We start from the raw sequence: 25939 nt of genomic DNA, 5'->3' as shown, positions 1-25939 counted from the left end.
TCGAGAGTCTCGTTCCTGACTGATTCACCATCATTCTCAGACAACTGCTTCCCAAAAGACTGGGAGACCTTACACATGAAGGTTCGGGAGTGGAGCAGACTGAGCCAAAATGGTTGGGTCCAGAATTGAATTGGAATTGAAGCTCTATGTTGAGAACTAGTGCACTGCTTCAATGTGGCAAGGAGTCTGGGGTCAGCTAAGAGGTTGCTTTAGCGAATATATATTATGGTAACATGTAAATGGTGGCTGGGACTGCACTGAGCTGGCACTGTCCTAGAGAGCCTGTCATGTGTCAGGGTTTGTGGCTTATGTCTGATTTTACTTGTATGCTATTTGCATTGAGAGACCCAGGCCACCACGTCTGCGCTCCATTAGGTTAGGCATTGTGCGATACAAGCAATAGGATTTTGGGAGACTGGGGCCATCTCTTCTTATGCTAAGCATGTAAGATGAATCAAGAAAGAGCACAAGGAAGGGGATATAGGGAACTGGAGTATAGCAAGACAATGTGACCTAACTGAGTTTGCACAAGAAACCTGTGGCCAAATGTGTGTGTCCCGGTTTTGTACTCTAAACCCAGACCACCTTCCTATTGCTCTGGGGATGAAAATAATGAGCTCTAAGTCATTCTAAATATATGTCTATGCTGCATCACGCAGTGCCAGGCAAAGATGCCTGAGCTAGCTCAGGTACTTCAGACGTTATTGGGTGTGTGTGGGAGGGGGATAGCAATTTCCCCAAGCATCCGTTTGCTTAGTGGCTGCCGAGAGCCATTTATCCCTTGTGGCATGGCACCCTACTATGGGAAGTCCCATGTATGCAGGAGGAGGAGATACCTCAAGAGCTGGAAATGAATCTTTGTGTTCCTGACTAGCTGTGTGGCTTTAAGCATGGAGCAGTTCAGTGCTTGATTCCATCTGTAAAACGGAGGATAATACTCACTTTGCAATAAGATCCTGGGGTAGAAAGTACTGAGAGCAAAGGACAAATTAATAGAACAGTTTGGATGGAAAGAACGGCCTGGCAGGTTATGCTGTGCCCTGATGTAGCGTGGACTGACTACCTATGAGAGTAGCAAGTCTTGCCATTCAAAAGAAGCAAAGCCACATCGCTCTGATTCCTGAGGAGAGGTATGTGTTGGGGCAGTATGTCCCAGGTGGCCCTCCAACAGTCTGGGGAGCCAGACAAATAAAACACGAACAACTTTTTTTTTTTTTAAGGAGGGTTATTTCTTATATTGCATCAAGATGGTGAGCTTGGAACGAGGATGGCTGGGTTATCTACGTGTCTGCAGCCATTTCCGTGAGAGCAAGTTCTTAGCAGCTCTATGGGTTGCATTAAAACTAAGATCCAGGGAACATCCATGCCAAAGACAGTTCTGTCTTGAGGCTGCACACTGTTTGGATATTGAGGTCAAGACCTGGTCTGGCTCAGGCATTGTTACAGCAATAGAAGGAACCAGAATGGACTGCATTGTGGAGGAGAATAAATATAGTGGAACAATGATCATCTGTGCCCACTGGCCAGAAGGGAGTAGCTGGCATTAACTTGGTCAGCTGTACATCGTTGAAGAGTTCTCATTCACCAGGGGAGTCTCCTGCTAGCCATTTAAAGCTATGATCTGGTCCTTTCCACTGCCCAAATGATGAAGAGGCCAGATGTACTACAGCAGGTGGCCCCAGCTCTGTGTGTTCATAGAATCATAGAAAGTTAAGGTTGGAAGGGACCTCAGGAGGTCACATGTAGTCCAACCCCCTGCTCAAAGCAGGACCATCCCCAGCTATATCATCTCAGCCAAGGCTTTGTCTAGCCTTAAAAACCTCCAAGGATGGAGACTCCACAACCTCTCTCCTACACTCCTACTGAGAATGTTTTTCCTAATATCTAACCTAAACTTCCCTTGCTGCAACTTGAGACCCTTGCTCCTTGTTATGTCATCTGCCACTGCTGACAACCGTCTAGCTCAGGGGTGGGCAAAATGATGGATCTGGTCAGCAGCCGTGCTCCATTTCCCAACAGCTGCCCACACAGCTGGCAGTCTTCATGGAGACCCCGGGAGCGAAGGGGCTGTGACAGCACAGGGCTTTAACAGTGCAGGGCCACAGAACCAGGGCTGTGCCCCAGCCCTGCGCTGCCACGGCCTTGTGCTGTCAGTGCCCCCTGTTCCCGGGGTCTCCCCAGCTGGGCAGGGAACTGCTCCAGGGCAGGGAAGACCTGGATCTTGTGGTGCTGACAGTGCAGGACCAGAGCCAAGGCAGAGCCATGATCTGCTGCCTGCACACCCCTGCTCACACAACCCGCGCTCATCAGAGGGACACGTGGGCAGAGGATTGCAGTTCTGCCCCAGTCCCACCCCATGCTGTCACTGCCACAAGACCCCAGGTCCCCCCAGTTCCACCTACCCATCTCACTCCTGGCCCCATCCCAGCCACCCAGCTCTGCCCCCCAGCAATGGGTGCCCAGGCAGCAGGACTGGGGCTGGTAGGGGCAGCCACAAGGAGCTGTAGGGGTGGCAGTGCAGTCCAAAGGACACCTTGCCAGGGCAACGTGGAGCTTGCAGAGGCAAGGAACTTTCCCGCTCTGCCTTGACCCGCTGGGTCTGACCCATGGGGCTGTGGAGGCCCCCAAGGGATGGCAGCAGAGCAGGGAGCCTGAGCCCACAGCAGGAAGCACATGCCTGCCCCCGCCCTGCACACAGATCTGGGGGCACAGGTTCCCCTGCCCCTCCCTATGGGGGCCTCAATCCCCACACCACCCTGACTTATCTGCAGGAGCTCCTCTCCCAGCTGCTTGGCTGCCATGTGGGTGTACATGGCAGTCCCTGCCTGACCGCCCTCCTCCCGCTCCCCCCAGCCCCTTCCAGGCTGGAACTGTGCCAGCCTGCAGAAAGCTCTGTGCAAAAGTGCAAAATCCACGGGTTTCTCTGTTAAAATGAGAAATCCACGTTTTCCTCAGGCAAAGGGGGAAACCCATGTTTTTCTCCATTTTCCCATGGGAAACTGAAAACCCAGATCTCTGCACATCAGCCAACTCCCTCAGCAACCTTGGGTACTTCCCGTCTAGTTTTTCTAAATAATCTCTAATCTGTCCCTTGGCCACTGTTGGCTGCTCACCTCCTCCCCAAACTGTGCTGCTAGGTACAATAGTCTGGGAGCTGATCTTGCCTGTGAGGAGTGAAGTAAAAAAGGCATTGAGCACTTCAACCTTTTCTGCATCCTTGGTTGCCTCCCCTGTTCAGTAAGGGGCTCACACTTTCCCCTATCCTCCTCTTGTTACCAACATACTTCTAAAAACCTGTCTTGTTACCCTTCACATCCCTTGCTAGCTGCAACTCCAATTGCACTTTGGCCTTCCTGACTTCATCCCTGCATGCCAGAGCAATGCTCTTTTAGTTTTCCCTTGTTGTTTGTCCAAGTTTCCAGCTCTTATAATCTTCCTTTTTGTATTTTAGCTGACTGGCGTGTTCCCTGCTAAGCCAAACTGGGCTTTTGTCAGACAGGGACATCAATCACCCAGCAATCACTTAGCAATCATTCAGCTAGTGGCACTCCCAGTTTTTCAGAGCACACGCCTCAAACACACACAGGCCACCAAACAAATAGGCAGGAGCCAAACACACAGACAGCCCTGGCTCACTTACCTTTCCAAAGCAGGATCTGGTACTTCATGCCAGCCTCCTCTTCCCCTTCCTCTTAGTCCCAGTGAACTGCTTGCAAACTGCTTGCCCTGTTTGCTGCCCCTGTTTGCTCACTGCTCTGTTGGCAGAAGTGTATATGCCTACACAGGCCAGGCAAGGGTCTTTGGGTAGATGCGATATCTTTTATTAGACCCACTAAAAAGTTGGAAAAAAGTTAATTGCAAGTTTTCAGGCACAAACACTCTTCATCAGGCACAGGGAGACTCTGCTGGTGTTACGTGTTCTCCAAGGTAGAAAAGAAGCAAATGTACAAGAAGCTTGCCTGTGAAAATGCAAATGAGTGGAAGTGAGGAAGACCATGGGTAGAGCTAGGAGGGGAGGAGGGGAAGGTAGGGAAATGTGTGAAGGAAGGCAAGTGGTCAGTTGGAGACAGGTTACCTGGGGTGTCAGATGTCAGGCAGGTTTTTTCAACTTCTTTCCAACTTTTTAGTTGGTCTAATAAAGAATATCACATCTACCCAAAGAACCTTGCCTGCCTGTCCTTAGACCAACATGGCTACAACCAACAACCCTATGCCTACACGATGCACTTGAATGCCAAGCTCTTCTCCCATTTCCCACAGTACGTCTAAGTGGCTGCATAACTGAAGACTCTGCACCACCATGAAAAATGTCAAAATTGTAGTGGAGTTTCCTGGGTTAGGAAGCACCACTGACCCTGGGAATTACCAGAAAGATGATGGGAAGTCCTTGGAGTCCAGAGATCAGCTGTAGCTAGTGTCTTAAACAGGGTGGATTGTACCTATAATTTATGGCCTTGGTGGAGCCTTGCAGAGTCCCAGTGTCTATGGGGTGAATAATTCACTGGCTCCCGGGCAGCCAGACTGTCCACGGGTCAGAGGATATTGATTATTTTAAAAGTATATATATATATAAAGTAAACTAAGTCTGCTGTACCCGAGGTGAGGGCCAGCATCTTAAGGCACATGCACACATACAAGCAAATAACTGATAAAGATGGCTTTATTAAAATGGGCCCTTCTCTGGGAAGAACAGGAAGAACCAGAGAGACACAGTAGGAGTTTGGCAAACCTGTTTCCACAGCAGTTCAGTCATTGCACACATGTAAGAGCTACACCTACTAGTTCTATATTAATGCAGTCAGACCTCGTGATAGAGGTGATATCTTTTATTAGACCAACTACATTTTTTCAAAAAAAAAAAAATTCTTTAATTACAAGCTTTCAGGCACAGGCACCCTTTTTCAGGCCTAGGAGAAAAGATCGTAAAGTTCTCCCAGGTAGAAATGAAAGTTCATATTTCATAGGAGAGTTAAAGGTGTGGTAAAATCTCCTGTTTGGCACATGAATGCAGTTGCCTTCAGAGATTCTGGAAACCAATGCAAGAGCGGCTTGCACTGCATCCACCTCTGCATGCCATGACATGCTCAGTCACAGGTAGTGCTACAGGAACACGGAAGGCACCGTGTGAGGTGAAGGGCACAGGGTGGCACGGGGCAGGGTTTGTAAAGAAACCCTTGAAGGATAAGAGATAACCTTAGGGTTATACCACCTCTTTCTAATTTTGCTCCTTCCCCCGACCACAAGCAGTAAGGAAAAGTGAATGGGACCAGGCAGAATCCTGTACAGACATATGAGGGAGGATAAAGTCATGCCAGAGTCGTTTCCATCACATCCACATCCTTGATTTAAATACAGCCTGTCACCCACTTGCTGGCTCAACTTGGAACCAAACCAAAGCAATGCTGACAAGGGCACAAACCTCTACGCTACCCCTGGTCAATGGGAAAAGGTTCCTGGGATTCCTGAGTGAGACCTGAGGGTGGATTCAAAGTCAGTGTTAATTGCTTTTCTGCTGAGGGCAGCTCCCATGCTGGTGAGTGGCAGTGGGGATAATGGTGGCCACAGACCAGGAAACAGTCCTGGACCCAACCTAGGTCCTCCTTGGTGCCATTGCCTGCACAGCAAGTGGGAGGAGGGCAGGCCCAGCAGAAATGGTTCAAATGTGATTTTAAAAATGTATGTAGATTTTTTTATAACAGTATGAGCCGAAATGCAATGAAAGAAGTGGGAAATTCCCTAGTGCCCTGGGAATCTTTCCAGCATTAGAGGCCATGAGTAGTTTCTCCAGTGGAAAATCAGTCGCCATCCTCCCATGGGAGATGCTGCCCTCGTCCGTGCAACAGTATCCTTGAATGCAGCAGGTCCAGGAGCTTCTACCGCATATTGAGCATTGGGTAGGCCACATAGTAACCCACTGTGGAGCCCACAATCACACCCAGGAAGATCCAAGTGTTGTAGGACATCACAGCCAGCATCACCAGATAACCAATCACCACCTGGATCACGTGGAGCAGTGTCTGGCTGACATGGTACAGAAACCACCTGTGCAAAAAAGAAAAGCAAAGAAAGACATAGAGAGCCCAAGCCTTGCCAATGAGCCCTGTGCAGCCCTTGGTATATGCAAAAAGACGGCATTACACCTGGAAACGGTGAGATATTCTAGGCAGCAGTGATCTCAGCACTCCAGCTGGCTGGCTTGTATTAGGTAGTCTCAAACCCATAATGTGGATCTTCTTTTCCATCTCCCATCATCACATTGGATCGTGTGAGAAACAGACAGCCATGTAGAACAGAAGAGGCAAGGCATGATCCTGACTGGCTCACAATCACATCATCTTCTTGCCTTATATGTTGCCTCTGCTGCTTGGGTTTCTCTGGCTTTTTGTAGTCATGTGGAGGACACAGGCCCTTGGGTGTGAAGCTCTGGTCTCATGTATTACTTCTCAAGCATTTTGGTAGCTATTTGTATGTTTTCATCTGATGTTCTATGAATAGTATTTGGGTATTTGTGAAAAACATATGGTCTCCAGAAAACTACAGTGAAACTAGTCTTAACTGAAGGCAGATATTGCTTGCCTGGAAACAGCCTCCCAGTGAAGATGATAAATGCTTCCTTATGCTTGCCTCCAGGAGGCAAAGGGCTATCTGAACAGGTTTTGCTATATAAACCGACTTCCATCACCCCCCACCCAGGCCAGAGAAGGACACTGATCACATTGGCCAGGCCTGCCTGATCAAACAGATTCCCCACTCACTGTTGCAGTTTCATAGATGTTAGAGCTGGAAGGGACCTCGAAGATCATCAAGTCCAGCCCCCAGACAGATCAAGTCCAGTTCAGCGGGGATGGAGTAGGGAGATGTGGGGCAGTAGAGGGAATGGCTGGCTCCATTTGACAAAGCTGCCTAGGCAGACAAGCTGTGCCAAGCAATTTAGGCTAATTACCCTTGTTCATGAGTAACTCAGAGCATAAGAGTTGGAGTTCAGCCTCCTTTCATGTTCATACCCAGACAATGCTTTGCCCAGACTGCCCCTCCTGCCCACAGGGGAAGCTGAGGGGAGAACACTCTTTACTGACATTGTGACAAAGAGATGATTCATTCCTAGTCTTGCTGGTTTTAATCATGCACATGTGAATGAGAAATCTCCTCTGATGTTAAGGATTGCTACTGCACCTGGGAACAGCAAGCAAGGCTTCCTTGGGGCCAGAAGAGCAGCCACATCATTTGTGGAATGGGCATTTAGTGAGGGAAAACTAGGTGGGAGCGGGATGGGAGTCAGCCCCACTCTAATAACTATACAGGCCAAGCAGTCTAGTTTGGGAAGCCCATAAAGCAGAAAGATCTTAGCTAGTGTCTCTTGGACAGCTTTTGTGAGAGCCTGCAACTGAGCTTGGATTACCTTTTTTGGGTAGAGTTTTGCTGATCTCGCTCTGAGTTGACAGATGCCCTGTCTCGTTCTGCTAATGACTCCTGACTGATGCTGGTGGGGACAGACGACACTGTCCGACGAAGCAGTTTGCCTTTGGTGACCTTGATGACTTCGTACAATGCTGCCAGCAGCAGGATCACCACCACCGACAGTGCCATCCCTGCAAGGCAAACACCACTCAGAGGGCCTGCAACCTGCTCAGATGGAGCCGTCCCTGCACAACATAAGCGCCACTTAACCCATGCTGCGACCAAGCCTCAGTAGCAAGTGATGCATGGAAGACTTGAAGGCTGAGTTCAAGTATAAGGAACTGAAAGAGCATCATCTTAAGCACACAACACCTGGCTCTTGGCCCAAGTTTGTCCCCTGCCCCTTTTACTCCCTCCCCACCCCCACCCTATCCCTGTCTTTTCCAGGTAAGAATCAGGCTGCCAAGATCCAGTCCAATAGGAATTAAATGGTGCTTCTTATGGCATCTGACTCTAGCAATGCCTGTGGACCTTCTTTATGTCTTCTGCTCAATTTATCTTGCAAGAGGCTCACTCTAGCCTCATCCAAATGAAAGAGGTGAACTTGGGGAATGAGGTACAAAATTAATTTTAATGCAGATCTGGGGCATGAGAGCAACAGCAGAGCACTACATGATTCACTGACCCATTACACAGCATAAAATCTCATGTTTTCTGTGCATTTTGTCCTGTGTCACACCCCAGTCCATGATAAAGACTATCGATGATCCTCTTGTGCTGTAAGAGAGTTAGGCAGAGTTTCACCATTCTCTTCTGCTTGTCCTTCCTGCACCACTTAGTCTTGCAGTTTGATGCATGGATCTAGTGCTTGTATAACTGTTACAGTGTGCAAAACAGGCATATTATAAAAAAAGTACCCTATGTCTTGCTTCCTCCAAGAAACCTCACTCTGTGACTGCAGCTTCCCCCTGCTGTCCTAATCTTGGGCCTCCCTGGAACAGAGACGACCAGCTGTGGTAACTCAATCAGCTGACTGATGATCAGCCTGGGCTAAGCCACTGTAGTAATCTTTGCCTGCAATGGTACGCCAGTGGCAGGTGGGTGGGGTAGTCAGAAATTTCCTAATGGGGTAACAGGGCTTTTCATGCTCTTTCAAGACCAGGAATGGAAAGCACGCGGGAGGATACATTCTCTATGGCAAGCTCCTGAGGATTCAGGTATTTTGCACCTGGAATTCCTGTCATCTTGTGTGCCTCCCTCCTCTACAGCTAGATAGATAGGTAAATTAAGTACATACAGTAGCTGCCTTTAATCCCCCTCTTCAATTATCACCCAAGCAGCACAGGTCATGGCCTCTGCTAGCTGTTATGAATGAATCTGGCTATCAGCCATCCCTAATTAGCCTCTCTTAAGAACTCTGCCCAAAAATCTAGCTAGTTCAGGGATCTAAAAATAATAGTCTCTCCGGTCAGGCTGGAGCTTAATGACATGTTCCAGAGAGGAGGTCCTTCCTTTCACACGCTGCAGTTTACAGCTTTATTCTAAGTATGCTGTGACTCAGCAAGAAGCAGGGAGGTGGGGGTTAGCCCCTTGTTAGGTGCAGGGAGCTTCTGGGTACTAGTCTACAAATGGCTAGTTTAGAGTCTCAGCCTCCAGCAGTTCATCCCACCACAGAGACTGGCTGGACTTCAACAACATGCCAGGCTGCAAAAGTCTTTTGTCTAAAGCCATTTGCTGGGTCCTGTGGGCAGGGCAGTCCTCCAGCATTCACAATATGTATGCCACTGAGCAAAACCTGGAGAGGGGCTGGTGCCACAGAATCTGGGAGACACCAGACAGCTGCAGGTGTTTATAGACATGCTCCAGGAAGGGGAGGAGGCAAAGTGCTTTAATTAGAGTGGCTCTGAGAGCTGCTCTAATTAAAGTGCTTTGAGCATCATGTGTATCAATGTCCCCACACTGAAAAATGGTGGCGGGCGCTTGTCTAATGAGCTTTAGTTAAAGTGCCACCTACCACCATTTTTCAGCATAGGGATGCTGATACACGACACTAGAGTCTGCTGAAGCAGTCATTAGCACATTCCAGCAGACTCGATTAATTGAGTCCGCTCTGCTGCGCTGTAATTGGGCCAGCCTCACTGCACATGTATAGACACCCTCAAGACTGGTAAAGAAAACTAGCTCACTTCACCCCAGGAGGTCCTGACACTAGCTTGATTAAGGCTTAGTTTGCTGTAGCACAGCACACGATTCCCTGGTGATTAGCTCCCAAAGTGCATTCAGGATTCTGCAAGCCCAGGTTTGTTTCATCTTTGAGACTTCTCTCCTTTTGGGGAAGAATCTGATTCTCAGGCTCTCAAACCTGATCTAAGAATCAGTGTGATGCTAGGTCCAAGTCACTTGTTTACTTGGCCAAAACAAGTGGCTTTCTCTCTTATATAGTCCCTTGAGTATCCATGTTGGGATAATTTAGGAGCATATCCTGGGACATGCAGGAAATGTCAAAAGGGAATCTGCCTGTATAGATGTGTGTAGATACTATTCTATACAAACCTTTCCAGAGGTAGGGGCCCTTATACCTTCAACCAGTATTGAAGGAGGGTAAACCCCTGGGTTTTTTTAACCAAAACAGAAGTCTTTCTCACCCAGCATGCTCCCTTTATCACTCTCTCCCTCTTTGCTAGAGAGACTTACTGGCAGGTAATCCTGCTGAGAGAGGCTGTGACAGAGAGAAGTTATGCACAACTAATTGAAGAGATTCTGATCTACAGACTCTTTAAAGCTCTTTCCAGCCCCCTATGCACAGACTTGTTTATGAATCCCCATGTGAATCAGCTGTGCTGAGCAGCAGCCATTTGGTTATGATTGGGAGCCTGAAGTGGCTTTTCTTACCTGCCGGGCTGTGGACATTCCAGAAGTCAAACAAAAGTACCACCTTGTTGGAGAAGAAAAAATACATCTGGAAGAGAATCAAAGCAAAGGTGAAATAGGAGCTGGACTGATGTTGGGCAATGTGGAGACAGTAGCACTGCTTCCTGCTTAGCTCATCCCTGCTCCACTGCACCAGAGACTAGGATACAAGAACTGCAGAATCCTCTTTTGTTTAAAATAAGTGTAGTGCTGGTTGGCTGGCTGACAGTGGAAAGCAAAGTCCTACTTAAATACAAAACAGATACCCCAGATACTAACCACCAGTGCTCCAGACAGGGTTAGGAAGTTGCCCCCTTTAGAAGTAAGTGGTTCTTGGCTTTTTTTCTGATAGTACCAACACCTCTTTGGTTGTATGAAAGGTCAATTGATCTGATAGAGGTTGACTTTGATCCAGCAACACCTGCTCCACAGGCCTTCAGACAGCCACAGGATGTCACCTTTGTCATTATTTAGGTGGTTGCCATCAACTCTCTATTCATGTTCCCTGGCTGCCATCTAGGTCTCCTCCATTCTGCTCTTTTCAATCCCTCAGCCTCCGTTTTCATCTAATTGCCAGAACCTTTGGCAAAATCCATTGCTATGATTTGTAGAAAAGCAAGATGCTTCAATCAACAAGGAAAAGCTTTCTTAGAAGCCTGAACCCACAATAGCTCCAGACTAGAAAGTAAGCCTCTGTTCTGTCTCCATTTCTCTAGAGCCCCTTTGCTTGGAGAAGTGTCATGGATGGATGATTTCTACCTCTCAAGGGATTTGGTGTCCTGGACGGCTTTCCTCTTCATTTACAGCTACAGCCCTGGATTAAAGAGACTGCCTAAAACTGCATAACTTGGCAGAATCAAAACAAAAGGCTTTGAGCACGTTTTTGCCTTTTTGGAGCTCGTGAATGTACTGGATCTTCACTTCAAAGGGCAAATTCCATTTGCTCCAGCACTGTTTGTTTAAGCTCCCTGCTTTCTTTGATAGCATCTTGGACTGGAAATTCACCTTGCACAAAGAAGAACTGAGTGGGGAGCGGGTAGGGGGGCGATGGAGCAAGAGCTGATTTTCTGGAACCACTGAACATCCCCAACTCCCAGTGAAGTCAATAGGGTGCTTAAAGCCACTTAAGAGCCAGATCAAAATTATTCCTTATATTGCAAGCTAAGTGAGCCTGATGCATGGTACATCCTTGCACTTCCAGCAAATTCTGTTCAAAGATTTCAGAGACTCTTTGTGAGTCTGAATAGAGTCTCGTGGGTCTGTGATGAGATGTGGGACTTTAGAAGAGTTATATGGTGTAAATAAACCGAGGGCCAGAGAGGTTAAAAAAGCAAGATTGTGATCACACAGTGAATTCAAACTGGAACCCATGAGTCCAGGGGTTGGTATAGCATAATACTTGATCGTGAAGCACTTGAACTCTGTAGCCCCTAAGTGCTTTGCAGAAAAGGTCAGTTTTCCCACGTGTAACACAGTGATGATACTGATGTCGGAGAGAGGAAGCAACTTGCCTGACAAGAATGAAATAAAAATCTCCTAAGGACTAGTTTGCAACTCTCCACTAGAAGACACTGCCTCTAAAGGCCTGCTCCTGCTCCCTCACACTGGTGTAACTTCATTGGCTTCCATGGCGGTTGACTGGATTTACATCAGTATTTCTGAGTGTGGACTCAGAAATGTAGTCCTGGCCTAACTAACAGTTCATCATCCCCTGGGCACACTTCCCTGGCCTACAGACCATGCTTACTGCAAATGTACAGTGAAGCACAGCACACCCACTTTCCATTAGATGGACCTAAACGGATGAAAAGTTGCCACCCTAGAGCATTGTACCTTGGGCACACTTTATGGGACCACTCTAAAGCAGATATGTTACACTGGTTTCAAGAATCAGTTTGTGGAGACGCCTGGCAGGCTGTGGCAGCATCCCCTGGCACCGACTGAGGGCAGTGTTAATGTGCCCTTTTGTGCCTCTCTCAATATAACCCTCAGTGGACATGCACCATGGCTCTGCCCTGCACTCAGCTGGCCAACATGAGCTGGTTGTGGGGAATCAGCTGCTCAGGCAATGAAGTCCTGCTTTAGAAGAGGATGTTGAAGATAGTTTCTTTTCTCAGTAGGGTCAAGTGGTTGCAGTGCATTTGCAGGAAGCTACCTTTGTAATGCTCTCAACTGTACTTCCTTTTGGACAGTAAGATTCGAGAAGAATCTTCTCTCTGAGAGGGTGGGTGGAGGTTTGCACAGTGATGTGCAAACACTGCTAGGGAAAACCTACTGATGGTAGGAGTTATACCAGGTTCCTCAAAAAGCAAGAGAAAATGATAAATTGGCATAGACTATCACAGCAAGGTACTGGAACCTAGAACCAGGGATGAGGTGCAAGTACAGAGGGATATGGAGGGTGATGGTCTGTCTTTATATTAACTTATGAAGGTCCTCTAATCAAAACAGACCCTTTTTAAGACATTTGCAATACAATATGTGACTTTAAATGTTACTATATGCAGACTAGTCTATGGACTTGTTCAGATTACGGTGGGAGAAGAGCTTTTTCCGATTTGAGCCAGTTGGTCAATTTTAATAGATTCATAGATGTCGGGGGCTAGAAGAGACCTCATGAGATCATCAGGTCCAGCCTCCCTGCATTTGGGCAGGAAAGACTGCTGAGGTCAGATGACACCAGCCAGGTGAGCATCCAGACATTTTTTGAAGATTTCTACAGTAGGTGATTGTATCACCTCTGGGTGAGTCTGTTCCAGACCCTGGGCAGTCAAACCATAAAGAAGTTTCTCCTTATGTCCAATCTCAAGCGATCTTCTAGCAATGTATGACCATTATTCCTTGTCTTCTCTTGGGGTGGCTTAGTGACCAGATGCTCCCCCAGGCCCTGATGTGCACCCCTTATATACTTATAGGCTGCCACCAAGTCTTTAATGAATTCTTTGCCTCCATATTCCTGAACAGACACCGGGACATCTCCTCCACTAGAACTGTGGATGGACCCAGGGGAGGCACCACCATGCCTAGGGTCAGGGATGACCTAGTTAGGGAACCTTTGGAGGGGCTGGACATGTTTAAATCAGTAGGTCCAGATGCTCTTCATCCGAGGGTGCTGAGGGAATTGGTGGGGGTCATAGAGGGGCCCCTGACATGGCTCTATGAGCAGTCATGGGGCACTAGCCAGGTACCAAAAGATTGGAAAAGGGCCAACGTGGTTCCCATTTACAAGAAGGGGAGAAAAGAGAACCCTGGCAATTATAGGCCAGTCAGTCTTACCTCGGTCCTTGGAGAAAATTATCAAGGAGCACATCTCCAAGAGCCCAGCAAGGGAGGTAATGCTCAGGGACAACCAACATGGGTTCACTGAGGGCAGATCCTCCCTGACTAACCTGGTTTCTTTTTATGATCAGGTCACAAAGTCCCTGGACGAGGGTGTCGGGTTGGATATCATCTCCTGGGCTTTAAGAAGGCCTTTGACACTGTTTCCCACCACATTCTCTTAAAAAAACTAAGTGACTGCGACACTGATGCCTACACAGTCAGATGGGTGGCAAATTGGCTACATGGTTGCACTCAGAGAGTGGTGGTGGACGGGTCCTTTTCAGCCTGGAGGGATGTGGGCAGTGGGCTCGGTCCTGCGGCCTGTACTGTTCAAAATCTTTATCAGCAATCTGGATGTAGGTGTGGAAAGCATGCTGTCCAAATTCGCTGACAACACCAAGTTGTGGGGCGAGGTGGGTACGCTGGAGGGGAGGGACAGAATCCAGCTAGATCTAGACAGGTTACAGAGGTGGGCGGATGAGACTAGGATGGAATTCAACGCAGACAAGCGCAAGGTGCTGCATCTGGGGAGAAGGAACCTGCAACGCACCTATAGGCTGGGAACACTCTTCTTGTCAACGCGGTGGCAGAAAGAGAACTTGGAGTCATTGCTGACTCCAGGATGAACATGAGCCATCAATGCAAGGAAGTGGTCAGTAAGGCTAAGCGCACCTTGTCATGCATCTACAGATGCATCACAAGCAGGTCCAGGGAGGTGACCCTTCCCTTCTATGCAGCGCTGGTCAGGCCACAGTTGGAGTACTGCGTCCAGTTCTGGGCACCGCACTTCAGGAGGGTTCAGAGGAGGGCCACTTGCATGGTCAAGGGGCAGCAGGGCAGGCCCTAGGAAGAGAGGCTAAAGGGCCTGAACCTGTTCAGCCTCCACAGGAGAAGGCTGAGAGGGGATCTGATGGATGTTTACAAACTCACCAGGGGGTCCCAGCAGGAATTGGGGGAGGCTCTGTTCCCCCCAGGCATCACCCGCGGTTACTAGGAATAATGGCCACAAATGGTTAGAGAGGAGGTTCAGGCTGGACACCAGGAGACGTTACTTTACAGTCAGGGCTGCCAGGCTCTGGAATAGGCTCCCAAGGGAGGTGGTGCTCTCTCCTACTTTGGGGGTCTTCAAGAGGAGGCTGGACAGATATTTGGCTGGGGTGATATGATCCCGGCACCTGTTCCTGCCTGCAGCAGGGGGTCGGACCTGATGATCTGTTTAGGTCCCTTCCGACCCTAAGTACTATGATACTGTGAAGTCCCGTCTAAGTCCTCTCTTCTCCAGGCTGAACAGCCCCATGTCTTTCAGCCTCTCCTTGTATAGCCTGCTCTCCAGTTTATTGGTATTATTCCAGTTTAACACATTTGGGAGTTCAAATCAGGCCCAGAAGAATCCTAGACCCTCTGTACTACGAAAACCTTTCTTTCTAATCTAGACAAGGCCAAAATCTGCTCTAGCAGAGCCGTAACAGGGACTGTGACTTCAGCACAATACATGCAGGCAGCTCCTGTGGTAGGGTTTGTAGAAGGGGATGCATGATTCCTTTTCTGGGGCCTTCAGCAAAATAGTTGTATGGATGAAAGTGCATAAGATCTGACGCAGGGTTCTCCCAGGTCTCTATTCCTAGTAACGAGACTCTATTTTTCTGTAACACCATGGGCAAGACACTTCATCCAGTCCAGAAATGGAGATGTGCTGCTTCATCTGAGCCCAGAGCATGCTCCTGCAAGAAAGTGTAAGGCTTTCTTGCTAGCAAGGGAAGGATTAGGCAGCAAGTATTACAGCACAGTAAGGTTTGTCTATATTTATTTGCCTACAAATAAATGTGTGGCTGCTGTTCTGCTTTCCATTCCTGCATCTTTGTGGATTGTCTATAAAATTGGACTCTTTATCCCCAATACTACAAAGTCCCTCTCCCTGGAAGCCACCAGTCTAACTTACATGCCTGTTTTTTAAGTGCTGGTGTTTCCTGTAGCAAAAGAGATTTTATCATGCAGGAAGTGGATGTTTAAAATGCTGACACATGTCTCTCTTGTCTAGTGCAGCAATCTTTCCATGCATCTAGTGCCTTAACTGCTTGGATTATGGTTCTCTCTGGCTTGACTGTCAAGAGGTGCATTTGTATAGTTGGATAGCTACTGGTGTCACAGCAGAAATGTTCTTCCCTGCACAGATCTTGTTAAAGTCCACTCTACTCCTCACACTTGGAATTGACTGCAACTAATTACATCAAGGGGAAACTGCCTTGTCTGTGCTAAGAGATGTAAAAACATACCTCTTTGTGTAGTGGAGATGTTTTTGCCTTATCTATTATATGCTACACTGCAGTGTTCTTGGCAGGAGCAGATGATATATTTGGACAGCAATCTCAACTGTACATCTGAAGCAGCCTGCTTCAGTCAGAAACATTGCCTAAATATATGTATTCATCCAATGAAGAGGATCTAATGATATACTCACTCTGCACTGCCTAAAGTACATTGTCTCCTGTAATTGGTTCATTCTTTTCAGTTTTCATTGGCAGCAGGTTTACAATTAATAGTGGTTAAATGAGAATATATTTATATTTGGCACACTTGCCCCATAAATTTCGAATGCTTCACCACACTTGTGGCATCATTTGCCCATTACAAGTAGGAAAAATTGAGGAGAAAACATTGACTTGCCTGGCATGTCACAGCCAAGATTTGAAAGCAACTGTCCTGACTCTCATCCCTACTTTTGGGTTTGTTAATCACATCTCCTCTCCCAGTGTTCAATTCCCAGAGCAGGTGAAAGAGACACAAGTCCCACTGGTGACTGCAGCTCCCCGGGCAGACCTTATTGTTCTGGGGCTAGTGGTTCTCATTTGAAGGATTAGGGTTGTAAGCCCTGCCTGGGAACAAGACTGCATTTTGCCAGTACACTGGTCTTCTCTTTTGTGCACACTTCATCATGACAAACTGATATCCACATCCCTGAAGAAGATGCTTTATATAAGCTATGGAAGTCTATAAGGGCAGGACTGTGTTTCTTGGGTCAAGTTAACTTTGCACCTCCTCTGTGTGAGAAATTTCCTAACTCAGGATAGAGGACTGCTGTACGTACCAAAGGCCCTTACAGTCTGCTCCAACTATTCTTGGCTGCCAGGGTGTAGGAACACTCCTGCCAGGAAACCTCCCTTCCCTGACACTTCTTGAATAGGGGCTCCTGTCAGAGACTGTATAAAGTACTTACACCTCCTGGCCGCCCCCTTGCATCCTAAGGGTATCTTAGCATTGCACTATGGTTCCTTTATGCTGGCTATGGCACTAAAGACACCCTGGGACACACAGAAATGTGGGACACTTGTCTTTTGCCACTTGAAGGCAACAATAAAAAGGCCATTGCTTCAGTGAGGCCTCAGTACTTGTGCTGCTGTTGCCATGAGGAAGTAGAAGGGAGAGAGTCATGGGGTTATTGCACAGGACCAGAATATCTGGATTCCGGTCTATGTCATTTCCTTCCAGTGTGACACTGTGCAAGTCACTTAATTCTGATGCAAAATGGGATAATACTTTCCTATTTCACAGGGCTGTAATGAGGCTTAATTCATTATTGTCTAGTAATTTGAGATAATATGGCACTAAAGCAGTGAGGGCTGTGACTAGGAATTCTTACACTGTTGCTGAGATGTCATGACATTATTTATTTCTTGTGAGTTAGCACCTACGATCCCCAGTCACGGGCAGAATAGAGATGTTCACTAACCCTAGGGATAGGCTCTGGAAATATTCTCCCACTCTCTCTCTGTCTCTCTCCAGGAGTAAAAATAACCTGCCAGAGCAGCATAGCATTAGATGAGAGCACAGATCAAGGAATTTTGGTAGGGGGCAATAGATGCTGAGTTCCCCTTTCTTGGTTGATTATCATGTTTCACTAGGTTTTGTGTCTGAGACCCCTACCTCACCTAGGAGTGAAGGATGTCCTACACAACCTGCCTAAAGCCAGGTATCAGCAGCCGCTCTGCACATACAACTCCATTATATTACTGTTTTTGTTAGGCCCTCTCATGGCCAATTCTGGTGTCAACGCAAGACAAGCTGCAAGGTGCACAGGCTTGTCTTCTCTGCTGAAAGAAAAAAAGCCACATGTTCTTTTTTGAGGTCACTAACACAAGTCTCCCATCTTGAAAAAACAACTGCAGCAAAAACAAGACAGGCCCAGGCAGGGGGTCTACAGCTGACCTTGCTGAGTTTACTTTGTGGTAGAACTCAGATAGGGGAAGAGCATTAGCTACCCCAAAACAGAACACACGGCTTTTTTTAGCAGCAACAACAAGCCTTGGGACCCTTTCCAAGAGAGGGAGTTAATGTGTTAGGTATCTTGGTGCAGGAGGATGGTGATGAAAATAACCCAGCTGAAGCGTTCCAGTTACCACAAATAGCTGTGTTTATGCAAACCCCCAAACTGATGATTATACGCGTGCACACACTGTCCAGGATCCCTGACCTAGCTGACAGTGTACACTTGGACATAAACCCACGAGCAGAAGAGAAACATAGTCCTGTGGGGCTAAATTTAGCCCAGAGATTGGGTATCCAACACCCCACATTATTATTTGCAGTGCTGCCACACCTATGAGTTCTGTTCATTGACCAGGATGCTATTAGGTTGAACCAAAAAGCAGTTTCTACCTTTCTACAAAAGCAAGCCATGGAAATAAAAGCAGGAATAACACCAGAGCAAACAGTGTGCCCTTGTTGCAACAAAGGCTAATGGCACAGTGAGCTGCATTAGTAGAATTGTTGCCAGCAGAACAAGGGGAGGGATTATTCCTCTGTATTTGGCACTGGTGAGGCCACATCTGGAGTACTGTGCCCAGTTTTGGGCCCCCCGCTACAGAAAGGATGTAGACAAATTGGAGAGAGACCAGCGGAGGACAATGAAAATGGTTACGGGGCTATGGCATATGATTTATGAGGAGAGGTTGAGGGAACTGGGTTTATTTAGTCTGGAGAAGAGAAGACTGAGAAGGGATTAAATAACAGTTTTCAACTACCTGTAGGGGGTTCCAAAGAGGATGGAGCTGGACTGTTCTCAGTGGTGGCAGATGAGAGAAGAAGGAACAATGGTTTTAAGTTGCAGCAAGAGAAATTTAGGTTACATCTTAAGGGAAAAGTTTCTCCTAGGAGGGCAGTAAAACACTGGAACAGGCTACCCAGAGAGGTTTTGAAATCTCTGTCCTTGGAGGTTTTTAAGACCTGGCTAAACAAAGCCTTGGCTGGGATGATCTAGTTGGGGATGGTTCTGGTTTGAGCAACGGGTTGGACTAGGTGACCTCCTGATGTCCCTGCCAACCACTATTTTCTATGATTCTAAGATTCAAAGGACCATAATCTACAGGTTTGTTTACACACATGCACATGGCCTTCATTTCACAAACAGCAAATTAATTACAGTTAATTAATAACAGTTGGCTGAAGCCCTATAGCCGGCTTCCTGAGGATGCCTCTGTCTGTTTTAAGACTAGTTTTATTGGTTTAGCTTGCAAATATAAATTGGTTTACCTGTGCAAAGTAAGCCACTGTAAATGTAAGTAGGTTAAATGTCCATGCACACAGTAGCACCCATTTAACTCAACTGGCATAGGTAAATAGGTACAGTACTATGTACATTTCCACTGCAAAGTTAATCTGAGTGCCATGTGCTCTGCTCATTGCTCTTAAGGAAGCCTGCTATGAGCAATAATGGCCATGCTATACCATAATTTGGTGCTGCATTTACTCATGTGCATGCTGAGTTTTCTGGGGATGTGTCTCATAGCTCTTTGGGTTGCTAGAAGTTGAGCTGCTTTATACTTTCCAGTAAAATGCAGGAGAATTTGTCTTTCTGGGTATCAAGGGAAGGAGTGGGGTAGGAAGACATCAGATGATTAGTACTACTAGGATGGAGATAGCCTTTGCCCATGTTACAAAATGGTCATCTGCAGCTAAGAGTTCTTGCTGGGGCTGCAGTCTATGCCCTTAAGGGAACAGACAGCTCAAGTTAAAAGCATGTCCACATTCAAGTCAGGGGTGCTTACCAACAGAAAGGGCTTGAGACAGGGTTAACACATGAGTTGTAATGTAATGTAGGGTTCACAACAAAGACAAACCCATGGAGAGTACAACCTAGATACCATTGCACCAACTTAACCATGTCAGTTCAAAACTGATCCAGCATATACCAGTCTTGGGGCATGTTTACACATGATGCCATGTCATTGTAGCAACGCTCTACAGTAACGTAGTGTCCATGGGCATCTACAGGTGACCAGCAGCTACTTTGCCATAGTGATGCACTCCCCCAGTATAGTGCGCTGCTATGGCAAAGCAACTGCTAAAAATTACCACGTGCCATGCATGCAGCACAGTATGGGCTGTTACTGCACCGTGATTTAGTACAAAAGGAAGTACTAAATCACGGCGCAGTACCAATGTTGCCATAGTGACATGTGTAGACTTGCCCTTAATGTAGTGAAGTTAAGCTAAAGAGCCTTAAGGATCATTTTAACTGCTTTCAATCATCTTTGTTTCACAGTACAAGTTTTCTACCATGGACCAACTGATATAGTGAGCTCAAGTTCCTTAAACTGCATCATGCATACTAGTTGACTCACCTCATGGGTGTTTGAGGCGTGGGAAGTTGACAATTGGTGGGTACAAGAAGTGGTATAAACAACAGCATAGCAAGTGTGTTCCAGTTCCCGAAACCAAAACTAGTTCTGTTTACAAGGAATCTCCACACTTACAGCCAAAACAGGAAGACTGATCACATGGTGAAAAAAAGAACTAGCAAGACAGATCCTTCTGCGCTGTGTTTGTCTTGGGAAAATGCACAAGTGACATGGCCAGGAGTTGCAAGTCAAAGCTCTCCAGCTGTTAAGTGATACTGTGTGTTTATATAACACTTTTCACCTGCAAACCTCAAAGAACACTAAGATGGTGGACTGATTTACACATAAAGCTGGTAAGGAAGATAGCAACATCCCCAGTGTGCATCTGAGTAAACAAGTACAGGGTAGGTGATGTGCCAAAGGCCAGGCAGCAAGTCAGTAAAACAGGTTCCCGAATTCTGGGGGGGCAATGGATTAATGAATGACCTAGACTCAGCAATTTCTCATCAAACATTTAATTGAAAAGAGGATGAGCCACTGTGATCCATGGAACACTTACCATGGCCTTGTGGACCGCAGTTTGGGACCAGTGCACCGTCAGGTCTAGAAAAGAAGTGGCTGACAGACTGTTAAGGAAGGTTTAGAGAAAACAGACTTATCTCTTTGGTTCCATGTCAACCAATTGAGGGGGTGCCACAGTCTGCTGGATAAAGCACTTGACTAGGAATCAGGAGACAGATGAGTCTTATTCCTGGCTTAGGCACAGGGAGGCTGCACTTCAAGGGGATGGCTCAGTGTTGTCAAATGTAAATTGGGTCAAAGTATGCCTGCTTTTTGAAGCACTGTGAGATCTATAAATGAAAAGCACCATACAGGAACTTAGTCTGATCATTAAGTTTTATGATGCAATAGCCTGGACTAATGACCTGCCTCCCTAGATTGTCATGAAACCCTACACAAGATTCCAGCTGCATGGAGGGAAGGCTAGTGCCCCAAGCTTCACTAATGTCCAAAAAGAAGAGTCATGGAGGAGCCAGTTCAGTGACTTTGGCTGTCTCTTGGTTAGAGAAGAGCCCAAACCCAGAGCTCTGGATCCAAGCATGCCTTACCATTTGTGAAAGCTCAGCTTAGGTCTGGGTTCTGAACTGTACCACTTGGTTTTCCCCTCTGCTTTTTAAATGCCTGCCTCTAATTTCAATCAAATTATCTGGCAAGCAAATCAGTCCTTAAGAAACAGATGATCAAATCAGGAAGGCAAAATTAAATTTAAAATTAACAAGATTTCTTGGAAACAATGTTGAAAGGCAGCACTCTGAACATGGTTCCAAACAGCAGGCTTATTTACTAGATCAGTGAAACTGCAAAATTTTAACTCCTTTGCACCTTCCATCGCCGTGGATTAAATTAATAACTTCACTTTGTTGATATGTGAATTTACTGTTTAGAGTGTTACATGCTGCTGTTGCATCTCATTCTGGGCTTCAGTCACATAAGGTCTGATCCAAATTTCACTGATATCAGGTTGAATTGTTAAACAGTCTTCAGGGGGCACTGAGTCAGACCTGTAGTCAAGGCTGTTGTTACAGTGCCTACAAAGTTGATTAAATGTATTACTAACTGAGTGGAATGTATCCAATAAACTAGAGCCTAAGAAAAATGCTAATACTTGGCCAGAGGAAGCGCTAGATGCCTGATCCCAAGAATCATTCTCTCAGTGAAAGAAATAGGGGTGTTCAGCAGGTTGGAGGGAACAAATCTAAAATGGCAGATAATCTTATCTCCAAAGTCATTTATTCCTTAGTGCACAAAGACGTCACTTTCTGAAATGCTGCCAGCGAATAAACAGAGTGATAATCTCAGGTTATTGCTATGGTTACACCTTGTGGAGAGCCGTATCTTTAAAAGAAATGCAACAGAAATAGGCAAATTACACAGTAGTCCTGCTCAAACTCATATTCCTGAGATTTCCCTGGCTACAATCTGGGACTGAATTATTCCGTATCCACAAGTGTGAGAACGTGAGTGAAATGTCAGCAAGAGTCTATTAGTAGACATAATAGCTTTAGACTGTTTTTTTTTAAGAGGCAATTCTGCATGCAGGAAAATTCTTCCCATTCTTAACATGTGGGGATTAGATCCAATCACCCCCTAATCCAGAAAACCATCACTATGTAGCACTCCTGACTGACGCTGTCATCTCTGGTATGGTTGTTTTGAGAGCCAGGCCCTGCTGTGTCACTCCCTGTGTATACTCACTGTAAGAGAGAGCCCCTGTCCTGAACAGTTTATAATGAGGGACCTGGGACTCTTCAGCCTGAAAAAGAGAAGGCTGAGAGGAGACTTGTTAGCAACTTACTGCTACAGCAAGGGAGTACATCAAGGGCTCAGTGAACAACTGTTCACCAGGGCACCTGTGGGGAAAACCTGGCCATAAACTCCTGGAAGACCATTTCAGGCTCAACATTAGGAAAAACTACTTCACAACTAACAACTAGGGTGTCCAGACTGTGGAATAAGCTCCCTCCAGAGGTGGTGCAATCGCCTACCCTGGAAATCTTCAAGAGGAGACTGGATGGTCACCTTGCTGGGGTCACCTGGCCTCAGCTCTCTTTCCTGCCTGGTTGAGGGGGCTGGACCCAACGATCTTCTGAGGTCCCTTCCAGCCTCACGATCTATGAAACTATGAATAATCTAAGCAGGCCAAACGGAGAGCTGTAATTTAGTATTGCATTCAAGGAGGTATCACACATTTTAGAGACGGCTTAAAAATGATGACTGATGTGTGGGAGGTTGTTTGTATTTCAGTTTAACAACTGGAAATGCGACTTGTGACTGCACAAAGAAATGAAAATTGGCAACTGGGGGGCGGGGGGAGAGACCCAGAGACAAGAGTCATGGAAACGGTCTTCACCAGGATAGCGGTTCTCGAACTCCCATCTCTTTTCCTGCAGTTTCTTTGGGATAAAATTCAGGATGCAAGGGGGCACCCATAAGAGAAAGGGCAAGGGATGGAGAAGGGAGCCAGACCCCGCAGGAAGCTCCAGGCAACATTAGGGAGGATTTGTCTTGCGAAAGAAAGCTCCGCGCAGCAGCTGAGCGGAGTGACAGTGACAGGAGCAGCCCACCTGTTGCAGCAGAGAACTTTTTTTCCACCCCGCTTGCTGCCTTCGGAAAGCCTCCCTAGGACTGATCTGCTGCAAGGCACAGAGCGGAGCTGGCTGCCAGGGGTCTGAGCGCTCTCCCAGCCAGCTGGGGGAAATCTCCCTGGGGGGCTGCCACGAGGGACGCAGCAGCAGAGCCTGGCACTACCCGCCCCCTGTGCCAAGAAGAGGGGTCCCTGCCCCGCAGCGGGGGCGGCTGGGCAGGGTACTCACTGCCATCATCTTGCCGGGGGGGATGCACCGGGACCGCCCGGGGCACTGGCTGAGCCGCTCCGCTGCTTGCTCCCATCCAGGTCTCTTGCAAGCCAGATGCGATCACGTGCGGGGCGCGGGCGCCTGGGACTTGTAGTGCGGCGGGCGGGCGCAGGGCAGAGCACAGCAGGGCATCCCCGGAGCCGCCCGGGCTGCAGCCGCCGGGGAAGGGCTCGAGCTCGTGCCTCTGCCGGGCCAGCCCCGCCCCGGGCAGGGATGCTCCTGCTCTCTGCGATAAGACTGCGCTCGCTCCTTTCTTCCCAGTCCTTTTTTAAAGCTGCTCCGGCCACAATCCCAGGTTGGTGCAGTGGGTGAGACCTGCTAAACTAGGAGCATTTCATCAGCGGCGTTGAGTTGCTAGCACGCACACGTCAAATAAATCTCATGTATCAGGCATTTAACTTTGAAGGAGGAGCTGAGGTAGGCTGGGATTATGGGGCAACATCCTTTTCGGGTCAGCCCCAACCGCACTGCCACAAGCAGACTCTCCTAAAGAAGCTGCTGCCCAACCTGAAGCTTGGTTTTTATGTTCCAGGCCCTGTGTGCGGTGTACATTGCCCTGTAGAAAGAGCTGATTTGGGGCTGGGATAATGGGTGAAAATCCTTTTCAGGTCAGCCCACACCACGCGGCGATGTCACGGGGAGACTCTCCCCTGAAGTAAGGAACTGGGAACCAGAAATGAGGAACTGGGAATAAGGAACCAACTGCAGCCCCATCTCTCTGGAAGCCCGGGGCTTTTGTCGGGGCATTGCAAAGCGGGAGGTGAACAGGGACATCCCAGGGTTGGAGCCCAAGGGAGGTGCTGGCCTACTAGCAAAGGCCTCTAAGCAAGTGTTTAAAACAAGTGGGTGCCTTTATTCTGCAGTCCCGGGGCAGCATGGCAGGCCCTATGGAGAACCACAGTCTCAGCTCTAATGCAGAGACCCAGCAAAAGGAGCTGTGAAAGCAGGGTGTAAAGCTTGGCTTGGGCTGTGCCAACCTACCAGGGGCCCCAAGTAAATACAGGCTAGTCCTGGCGGTCTGCCCAACCCCTGCTTCACTGCCTTTGTTGTCCAAAAGGAGAGCTAAGGTGGGTGTGACTGTGCCACACTGCAACTAGGGTGACCACCCATCACTAATTGGGCGGTACAGTCCCAGGATGGGATCATCAAGTCCTGGTCCCGGGCTGCATGACTTGGGGACAGCGATTCGCAGCATTGTGCAGGGATCTGGGTTTCCCCTTGCAGGCAGGCAGTGTTCCAGCCAGCAAGGGGCTGCTTGGGGCTGCCGGGAGCAGGACTCAGGGGGCACCATGTGGACATGCGCACCCTCACACATGCATGTGGCTGGGAAAGAGGTGGGCAGCATAGAAAGCAGCTCCCTGCAAGTAAGTCTATGGGGTGGGGGCAGAGAAGACATTTGGGTGTGGGGGGCAACATATTGAGGCCCACATGGTGAGCGAGGAAGTGGGGCAGGGCCTGGGGCTAACAGTGCTGCCCAGCCAGGGTGGTGCATGTGGCCCTGGGGCAGGGATCAGGACAGAGCCACGGGAGGCTCTCCAAGGGGCACGGGGGAGGGTGGCTCCCCACCACTGCATGGAGAGGGGCATAGGGGGGCATGTGACCCCAAGATTTGTGAGCGGGGCAGATGCAGGCTGCCTGCTGCAGGCTCAGGGCTCCATGCCCTGCTGCCCTTCCCTCGGGGGCCTCATGCTATCATGGTGAGGTGTCCCCTGCCCGCCTGGCAGCAGCTGCTGCTGGGTGGGCAGGGGCCATGCAGCAGGGCTCCCCGGGGATAGGCAGCAGGGCAGGGAGCCTGCATCTGCCCCCGTCACACTCGGCTCTGCTCTGGCCGTGACACCGGCGGCAGGGGTGGGGAGCAGGAGGAATTGGCCGTGTGTTCCACCTTTCGATTTTAAAAAGGTGGCTACCCTAACTGCAGTCCCTGCCCCCTGTGACTGCCCCGGGAAGGCAGCTGGTATGAGCTTCCATCGGGGCATGGGCAGATCTAGGATTTTGAAAGAGGGGGTGCCCATGGCGAGGGGCGTTGTCACAGAGGACACGACACACATTTTTCTCCAGGTGAGAAGAAACTCGAAGCTTCACTCGTACCCTGGGGCTGCGGTACTCAGGTTAAGAAAAAGCAAAAACACATGTAACTCCACTGGAACGAGCTAGAAACCATCCGCAGGCTGCAACATTCACTACTGAGTGAGTGGTGTGAGAATGACTTTGCACTTGTGGCCAGCGCTACATTTATTGCAATACTCACTAGTAAGTGGCGTGAGAAATACTTTGCACTAG

At 48.1% G+C, this 25939-nt stretch overlaps 1 protein-coding gene across 3 annotated transcripts; it reads right to left on the bottom strand.

The window, feature by feature from the left end:
• Window positions 1–4642: 4642 nt before the first annotated feature.
• SLC31A2 (solute carrier family 31 member 2) lies at window positions 4643–24206 on the bottom strand. Of its 3 annotated transcripts, XM_019475960.2 has the most exons (5): window positions 23618–23633; window positions 10291–10357; window positions 8084–8274; window positions 7400–7589; window positions 4643–6042 (listed from the first exon to the last, which is right to left on the bottom strand). In XM_019475960.2, the coding sequence occupies exons 3-5, from the start codon at window positions 8145–8147 to the stop codon at window positions 5874–5876; spliced, it is 423 nt and encodes a 140-aa protein (XP_019331505.1). In that variant the 5' UTR covers window positions 8148–8274; window positions 10291–10357; window positions 23618–23633; the 3' UTR covers window positions 4643–5873. The 3 variants fall into 3 exon arrangements, with proteins under 3 accessions (XP_019331505.1, XP_006271323.2, XP_019331506.1); XM_006271261.4 differs by lacking the exon at window positions 8084–8274 and having other exon boundaries at window positions 23618–24206; XM_019475961.2 differs by lacking the exon at window positions 23618–23633 and having other exon boundaries at window positions 8084–8175.
• Window positions 24207–25939: the final 1733 nt, after the last annotated feature.

This window comes from Alligator mississippiensis, chromosome 12, assembly GCF_030867095.1.
Source record: "Alligator mississippiensis isolate rAllMis1 chromosome 12, rAllMis1, whole genome shotgun sequence".
Classification (NCBI taxonomy): Eukaryota; Metazoa; Chordata; order Crocodylia; family Alligatoridae; genus Alligator; species Alligator mississippiensis.
Note: the sequence above shows the minus strand (reverse complement) of the source record. Positions and strands in the feature narration are given on the sequence as shown.

Coding starts and splice junctions, on each gene's coding strand:
- SLC31A2 (XM_006271261.4), bottom strand. Junction 7,590..10,290: donor GAATGTCCACAGCCCGGCAG/GTAAGAAAAGCC, acceptor TTTGCCTTGCAG/GGATGGCACTGTCGGTGGTG. Junction 6,043..7,399: donor CAAAACTCTACCCAAAAAAG/GTAATCCAAGCT, acceptor TTTTTTGCACAG/GTGGTTTCTGTACCATGTCA.